The 9475-nt window shown below is 36.7% G+C and overlaps 1 protein-coding gene across 1 annotated transcript in view; it reads left to right on the top strand.

The window, feature by feature from the left end:
- The window catches only part of WDR49 (WD repeat domain 49), a 149361-nt gene that overhangs the window by 19704 nt on the left and 120182 nt on the right, over nt 1-9475 (top strand). Inside the window, 1 exon segment of the mRNA XM_024124198.3 lies at nt 6441-6881. Within this exon segment, the coding sequence (XP_023979966.2) occupies nt 6441-6881 (441 nt within the window).

The following is a 9475-nucleotide window of genomic DNA, read 5'->3' as shown; positions in this document are numbered from 1 at the left end:
ATGGCCGCTGGGCCTGCGCGTCCGGAGCCTGTGCTCCGCAACGGGAGAGGCCACGACAGAGGGAGGCCCGCATACCACAAAAAAAAAAAACTTGTGCAAATTCTTTGACTCAGCAATTCTGCTTCTAGGGAATCTCCCTCAGGAAATAATTGGACAAACAAGCAAAGATGTATGTGCAGGAATGTTTGTTGCAGGGTTGTTTATATGAAACGGGAACGCACTGGGAACAATTGAAGTTTTTATTAACAGGAGTTATAAATTTTATGCCTTTCCATAGAATATTGCATGGCCATTAAAATGATGTTAAAGGCCAATATATATTATACAAGGCATAGCTTCATGGTATGATGTAAAATGGAAAAAGCAGCACACAAGGGTATGTAAATCATGACACCATTTGGTAAATAATGCACAGGTATTTCTGTTTCTGCCTAAGAACAAGTCTGGTAGGCTGTTGGCATTACGGAGGATTTTAATTTTTGGCTTATCTATATTTTATCTTTTCTATAGTAAACAAGGATTATTTTATGCAAAAAATAAATAATTTTTAAATGTGTTGGCACACTCATATATTGCTAATTGAAAGTACTTGATCTCTTCTTGGTGAAAAAAAGGGCTGTCAAGTTTCTTAGAAAGGGTATATTTTCAGAATTTTGCACTTAGCCTTAGTGCTCAGTTTTTATATAAGTTACAGTGAAATTCAAGTCTTAACAAAGCTCAAAAGCTGAAGAGAATGTAACAGAGTTCATGCTTTTTTTTTTTTTCCTTGAAGACAGCTCACAAGAACTGACTGTAGCTACAGAAAATGCTTTCTAGGCAAAAGGAGATGATTTTTAGAATATTCTTCGAAAGCGATTCAGGAAGACAGGAAGATTTTCTAAAGGTCTAAAGTCGTGCTTGCTGAGATAATCAGCCAGACATTCTGAGTATATTAGCTTCCTTGCAAGAACAATGAGAGGCCATAGCTGGTTATTTTCTTACTCATAGTTACATAGACATAGCAAAATAAATTTGTTAACATCATCTTAGGAAGAGCTGAATGAGAATACGTTTTCTAATGGATCATTCACCCTTCAATTTTATTAGAAAAGGAGTTCTAATAGATGCAGGAGTACTAATTATTACTCAAAAAGACCAGACAGAGAATCATGACTAATAGGAGTGAAAAGGTATACTTTAAAACATTATGAGGTAGTTTTTATTTGGAAGGCCTACATTCAAATTAGAACAAATTGTCTTTGGGAAGAAGGTTTTTGTTAAAGCCATACTAATTAAATTTTCAGTTGAAGGGACTGAGAATTATTTTATGCTCTATGTTTTATAATGAAATCCAATATCATAAATTCTTAATATTTCACTAGCTAGACTAAATATATGCTTGTGAATTTAACTTGACGTGGATGTGTCTTCAACACTAATAAATATTGTTTGAATAAAATTGTTTAATGTGGGACTTCCCTGGTACATATTTATTTAGAATGAAGGATTTTCATGGTAAAACCATGGTTTTATTTTAAAACTAAAAGCAAAAAAAGCGAGTGAGTGAACAATTAGTAATAGAATTGCCAAGTATGTCATACAATTGTGCTTCTCTGTCACATTTCATAAATTAGAAGTATTTCTCAAATTTTCCCCCGGTGCATATTGGCATTATCAATGTGCAGAAAATTATAAAGTTGATCGTATATGTTACTTTGGGGAAGAAAATTTATTTTCTTCTTTGTTTATGGTCTATTTGCCATCCCATATTCTAGAATGTAAAAAAGAAATTGTCTTGGTATTTGTCAGTCAGAACAGTTTCTTGTTCGTAGAAATAAAAATAAATTACAAACTTATAGGAAGAAAATAAGGTTTGGCTTTAAAGTGCTTTTTGTTAAAGGGATAATGATATAGATTTGACAGGCTGACTGATGTCATTACATAATAGTTTAAAATACAAGATCAACTTGACTTAGCTTTCAGAAACAGTTTGCAGTTTGGGCTCAAATGGAGTGTTTTTAAGATCAGGTTTCTTTCCATACTCAAAATCTGGGTCACTGTAAAATTTCCATCATCTAAGCTTTTTAGTCTAAAAATAATTTAACAAAGATAAGAATGATGGATTTCTGAGTAGTTCAAACGGCTAGATACCAATTATTTCTCAGAAAGTTAATTTAATTAATTAAAAGCTTAGACTAACTTCTATTAAACACTTGATTACTTAGTTCTCACACACGTGGTATCTCAGTTAACCATTTTTATTAAGACTTTATATTTTTAGAGCAGTTTTAGGATCACAACAAAATTAAGGGGAATGTACAGAGATTACTCATATACCCCTTACCCTGAAACATGCATACCCTCCCCCATTATCCGCATCCCCACCAGAGTAGTACACTTGTTACAACTCATAAATCTACTTTGACACATCATACTCACCCAAAGTCCACAGTCTGCATTAAGGTTCACACTTGGTGTTGTACGTTCTATGGGTTTGGACGAATGTATCACGACATGTATGCGTTAATGTGGTTCCATACAGAGTAGTTTCACTGCCCTGAAAATTCTCTGTGCTCTGCCTATTCATTGTCCTCCACTTCTCTAATCCCTGGCAACACTGATCTTTTTACTGTCCCCATAATTTTGCCTTTTCCAGAATGTCATGTAGTTGGAATCATACAGCGTGTAACATTTTCAGATTGGCTTCTTTCAGTTAGTAACATGCATTTAAGTTTGCTCCATGTCTTTTCATGGCTTGAGAGCTCATTTCTTTTTTTTTGTGGTACGCGGGCCTCTCACTGTTGTGGCCTCTCCCGTTGCGGAGCACAGGCTCCGGACGCGCAGGCTCAGCGGCCATGGCTCACGGGCCCAGCAGCTCCGCGGCATGTGGGGATTTTCCCGGACCGGGGCACGAACCCGTGTCCCCTGCATCGGCAGGCGGATTCTCAACCACTGCGCCACCAGGGAAGCCCGAGAGCTCATTTCTTTTTAGCACTGAATACTGTTCTATTCTGTGGATGTACTATAGTTTATTTATCCATTCACCTATGAAGTACATCTTGGTTGCTTCCAAGTATTGGCAAATATGAATAAAGCTGCTATAAAGATCAGTGTGCAGGCTTTCGTGTGGATATTAGTTTTCAAATCCTTTGAGTAAATCCTAAGGAGTGTGATTGCTGGATCTACATATGGTAAGAGTATGTTTAATTTTGTAAGAAACTGCTAACCTCTCTTCCAAAGTGGCTCTATGATTTTACGTTGCCACCAGCAACGTGTGAGAATTCCTGTTACTTTACATCTGTGTCAGCATTTACTGTTGTTAGTGTTCCAGATTTTGGCCATTCTAACAGGTATGTAGTGATATATCACTGTTGTTTTTATTTCCATTTCCCTGATGACATATGATATGGAACATCCTTTCATATGCTTATTTGCCATCTGTATATGTTCTTTGGTGAGGTATCTATTAAGGTCCTTGGCCCATTTTTAATTGGATTATTTGTTTTCTTATTGTTGAACTTTAAGAATTCTTTGTATATGTTGGATGAATTATTTATCAGATGTATCTTTTGAAAATACTTCCCTGTCTATGGCTTGTCTACTAATTCTCTTGAAATTGTTTTTCATGAGAAGGTTTTAAATTTTAATGAAATCCAGATTATGAATTCTTTCTTTCATGGATTGTGCCTTTGGTGTTGCATCTAAACACAAACCTAAATGACCAAACTCAAGGTCATTTAGGTTTGTTTCTATGTTATCTTCTAGGAGTTTTATAGTTTTGTGTTTTACATTTAGGTCTGTGATCCATTTTGAGTTAATCTTTGTGAATGGTATAAGGTCTGTGTCTAGATTCATTTTTTTGCTACATGGGTGTCCAGTTATTCCAGCACCATTTGTTGAAGATTTTACCTTTTCTCCATTCTATTGCTTTTGTTCCTTTGTCAAAGATCAGTTGACTGTGTTTATATGGGTCTGTTTCTGGGCTCTCTATTCTGTTTCATTGATCTGGTTCTATATTCTTATGCCAATACCATACTGTCTGGGTTACTGCAGTTTTATAATAAATCTTGAAGTTGGGTAGAGTCAGGCTTCCAACTTTGTTCTTGTCCTTCACATTGTGTTAGCTCATCTCAGTCTTTGGCCTCACCATATAAATTTGGAGTCAGTTTTTCAATATCCACAAAATAACTTGCTGAGACTTTTATTGGAATTGCATGGAATCTATAGATTATCTTGGGAAGAACTGAGATCTTGACAATACTGAGTCTTCCTCTCTATGAACATGGACTATCTCTCCAATAATTTAGTTCTTGACTTTGCTGATAGTAATTTTGTAGTTTTCCTCATATAGATCTCTACACACTTTGTTAGATTTATATGTATTTCATTTTTAAGGGTGCTAATGTAAAATGGTATTATGGTTTTAATATCAAATTCTTCTCGTTCATTGCTGGTATATAGGAAAGCTACTGACTTTTGTATATCAATCTTGTATCCTGCAATCTTTTTATCATCGCTTCTTAGTTCCGGGAGTTTTTTGTTGATTCTTTCAGATTTTCTACATAGATGATCATGTCATCTGTGAACAAAGACAGTTTTATTTTTCTTCCCAATCATTATAATTTTACTTCCTTTTCTTGTCTTATTGTATTAAGTAGAGCTTCCAATATGATGTTGAAAAGAAATGGTGAGAGGAAGACATGCTTGCCTTGTACCTGATCCTTAGTAGGAATGCTACAAGTTTCACCATTAAGTATGATGTTAGCTGTATGTTTTTGGAAGATATTCTTTACAAAGTTGAGGAAGTTTCCTTCTATTCTTAGTGTACTGAGAGTTTTTATCATGAATGGGTGTTGAATTTTGTCAAATGTTTTTTCTGCATTTACTGATATGTCATTTAACCTTCATAATCATTTTCTTGAGACTGATATTTTGCTATGTCCACTTTACAGATGGGAGAATTAAGCCTCAACAGTGAAGTAACTTGCCAGTAGTTCCCACAGTCTCTGGTGGAATCAGGATTAAACCTACAATTGTTTGACCTGCTCTACAATATGCTGTCTCCCTGTGCTTACTGTCAATTCTGACTCTTTGGCTCTGAGGTAGTAGAAAAATAGATTCTCTCATCATGAAACTCACCGAACTAAACAGCCTATCAATATTAAGCTATATACTTATTTGAAATACAGATGCTTCTCATTATTCACAGATTCTGTATTTGTGAATTTGCCTACTTGATAAAATTTATTTGTAACCCCCAAGTCAGTACTCAAGGCACCTTCATGGTCATTCACACACATGTACAGAGTGGCAAAAAGTTGCAGTCTTCCAGTGTGCCGGTTCAATGCTGAAGTCAAACTCAGTGACACCCTGCCTTCTTATTCCAGCTCTCGTACTGTAAACAAATGTCCTATTTGTGCTCCACTTGGTGCCAAGTTTTTGCATTTTGTGCTTTTTTTCGGGGATTTCACTGTTTAAAATGACTCCCCAAGTGTAGTGTAAAGTTCGTTTAAGTGCAAGAAGGCTGTGCTGTGCCTTATGGAGAAAATACGTGTGTTAGATAAGCTTCACTCAGTCTTGACTTATAGTAATGTTGGCCATGAATTCACTGTTAATGTATTAACAATATATATTAAAATGTCAGTGGAAACAGACATAAAACAAAATTATGAATTGATGATGAAAATATTGTGACCAGAGGCTCACAGAAACCTAATGTTGTATTTCCCATAAAAGCCATGGTTCAGTATCTGCTAATTTAGTGTTTGCAAAGGCTTTATAGAACATAACTACCACGAATAACGAAAATCAACTTATAAGGTTTCACTGTCTTTGTAATGGTGTGTTCATAGAGGTGACTTCTTGCCCTTGGATTAAAGTGTCACTGTGATATCATTTTACTGGCTATACTAAATTCTCTTCAGGGATTCACCCATTTTCTCTAAACCACTGTATTTGTTTCCTATTGATGCTATAACAAATTACCACAAACTTAGTAGCATAAACCTCACAAATGTATCATTTTACAGTTCTACAGCTCAGAATTCCAAAATGGGTTTTACAGGGCTAAAATCAATGTGTTGTCAAGATGGTCTTCCTTCTGGAGCCGCTAGGGGATAATCTCTTTCCTTACCTTGTCCAGCTTCTAGAGGTCACCTGCAGTCCTTTGTTCATAGCCCTATATCACTCTGACCTCTGCATCCATCATCATATCAAACCTCTGACTCTCCTATCTCCCTCTGTCAGTTATAAGGACATCTGTGATTGAGGATGTCAGCTTGTAGGTCTGTCAGTTATTTGCTCTGCAGCCCCAATTCATTTAAGTATAGCACCATTATAAAGTAGATGTTTTTCTTTGCATCTTGGAAGAATCGCTGATTAGATCCACCTTTGGGGGTAGCACAGTGCTCTGGTATTTAGGACGTTTTCACTGATGTCTTGGGTTTTTTTCCTGTTTCTAGCCCTCAGAGCCAAGTCAAACCATTTGTATGTCCAGAGAAGAGTTTGTGCAGAGGATGACAGAGATTGTTGGTTGGGGCACAAAGGAAGAATATGGAGAGCTCTTTGATAAAGTGGATGTGGCCCAAGATGGCTGTATTAATTGGGACAAGCTGACTTCATTTATGCTGTTAACACTTTATGAGAAAGATGAACAAGCAAAGGCAATGGTGGTTCCCTAGTGGAAAGACCTTGAATTCCTCCCAGTGAAACACAAGGACACCATACAAAATGTAATTTTCTTAAAAAGTTCAAGTCATTATCTGATCATCAGGAAGGAAGGTTTAGTAGGAATCTGGGGAGAGAATTTAAAGCTGCAAGAAATGCTTCCTGTCACTTCAGATGCCAACATGCTTAAACACCTGTGGCTGACAAGTATGGCTTCTCTGGAAAATGTATACAAGGTACAGAGTCTTTATAAATAAATTTATTGCTTGTAAAAGGGAGGAAATGATAGGACAGGGCTCCTGATCAATAGCAAGTATAACACTAGCAGTGACAGAGAGCTGCATTACTCTTTTGTACCTCTCATCTCACCTGGAGGGAATGCAAGTAAAGCCAAGTGAGTTACTCCAATTCACAGACTGTTCTGTTGTGTGCCTTTAAACAACAAGGCTGGTAGTGACTCAGATTCTTGGCTCTGTCCCCAGTGAGGCCATGCTGCATTACTAGCTGATAAGACCTTTATGACTCACATTTTTAGCAGAGTCTTGGATCTGTATGCAGAGCTGAGAGGCTGTATCAGTGCATAGCACAGCTCAGTGCAATTTCAGGGAACTGCTTATCTGATGTTGACCACTGTACTAGTCAGTTTCTTAGTTTTTTTTTTTTTTTTTTTTTTTTTTCGGTATGCGGGCCTCTCACTGCTGTGGCCCCTCCCGCTGCGGGGCGCAGGGCCCGGACGCACAGGCTCAGCGGCCATGGCTCACGGGCCCAGCCGCTCCGCGGCATGTGGGATCCTCCCGGACCGGGGCACGAACCCGCGTCCCCTGCATCGGCAGGCGGACTCCCAAACATTGCGCCACCAGGGAAGGCCCAGTTTCTTAGTTTTGATGCGTAGGGCCCATTCAGTCCAAATACCCTCATATAACTAGACCTATGAGAAAGATAACATACTGAAAGGAAAATCAATTTGTGAGGGAAGAATGCAGCTTAAAGAATCCATATTCTTAGTATTTTAAATTAAGCAGATGGTAAATTTTACTATGAAAAAATTTAAGCTTACACACAAGCAGAGATAATCCCATTAAGAACCAATATCCACCCTTAGCCATTTACAATTCACAGCCAATCTTGTTTCATCTACATCTCCCCTCTATTGAAATCCAAAACATCCAATCATCTAATCTGTAAATATTTCAGTATTTTGAAAAAAGTCTCTCTTTTTAGCATAACCATAATACCATATCACATTTAATATCAATAGCAATAATTCCTTAATATCATCAAATATCCAGTCATGTACATATTTCTGTGTCTTATGATTTTTTTAATAGTTTGTTAATTGTTTGTTTGATAGTTTGAATCACCTAATGACTAATAATGTTGAGTATATTTCCATGTGCTGATTTGCTAACTATTTACCCTCTTTGGTGAAGTGTCTGTTCAAATCCTTTGCCCATTTTTTATTGAGTTTATTTTGTTATTATTGAGTTTTGAGAGTTCTTTATATATTCTGGTTATATGCAATTATATGACGGATAATTTACAAATATTGTATCCCAGTTTGTGCTTTGTCTTTTCTTTCTCTTACACTGCCTTTGATATTTCATTTTCAAGATTGTTCATTGCTAGTGAATATAAATTTTTTTTTAAGTAATCTTATATTCTACAACTTTGCTGAACTCACTTATTGGTTCTACTTGGTTTTGTTGTTGTTGTTGATTCCCTAAGATTTTCTGTATATAAGATCATGTCATCTACGAATAGAGTTAGTTTAACTTCTTCCTTTCCAATCTGGATGCCTTTTATTTACTTTTCTTGCCTAATTTCCCTGGCTAGAAACTCCAGCACAGTGTTGAATAGAAGTGGTGAGAGTGAACAGCCTCGTCTTATTTCTGATCTTAGGGAGAATACAATCAATTTTTCACCATTAAATATGATATCAGCTGTAGGTTGTGTTTTTGTTTTGTTTTGTACATGCTCTTTATAAAGTTTCTTTCTATTCCTAATTTGTTGAATATTCTTATCATGAAAATGCATTGGGTTTTGTTAAATGCTTTTTTCTATTTATTAAGATGATCATACCATCTTTTTCCTTTATTCTATTTTTTTTAACATCTTCATTGGAGTATAATTGCTTTACAATGGTGTGTTAGTTTCTGCTTTATAACAAAGTGGATCAGTTATACATATACATATGTTCCCATATCTCTTCCCTCTTCCGTCTCCCTCCCTCCCACCCTCCCTATCCCACACCTCTAGGTGGTCACAAAGCACCGAGCTGATCTCCCTGTGCTATGCAGCTGCTTCCCACTAGCTATCTATTTTACGTTTGGTAGTGTATATATGTCCATGCCACTCTCTCACTTTGTCACAGCTTACCCTTCCCCCTCCCCATATCCTCAAGTCTATGCTCTAGTAGGTCTGTGTCTTTATTCCCGTCTTAAGGGAATAAAGGCCTTTATTATGTTGAGGAAATTTCCCTCTATGCCTACTTTCTGCAGGTTCTTCATGACCTTTTTTTTTTTCTTAGATTCCACATATATGTTTTAGCATACGGTATTTGTCTTTCTCTTTCTGACTTACTTCACTCTGTATGACAAGACTCTAGGTCCATCCACCTCACTACAAATAACTCAATTTCGTTTCCTTTTATGGCTGAATAATGTTCCATTGTATATATGTGCCACATCTTCTTTATCCATTCATCCAATGATGGACACTTAGGTTGCTTCCATCTCCTGGCTATTGTAAATAGAGCTGCAATGAACATTTTGGTACATGACTCTTTTTGAATTATGGTTTTCTCAGGGTATATGCCCAGTAGTGGGATTGC

Source organism: Physeter macrocephalus, chromosome 1, assembly GCF_002837175.3.
Source record: "Physeter macrocephalus isolate SW-GA chromosome 1, ASM283717v5, whole genome shotgun sequence".
In the NCBI taxonomy this organism is placed as follows: Eukaryota; Metazoa; Chordata; class Mammalia; order Artiodactyla; family Physeteridae; genus Physeter; species Physeter macrocephalus.
Note: the sequence above shows the minus strand (reverse complement) of the source record. Positions and strands in the feature narration are given on the sequence as shown.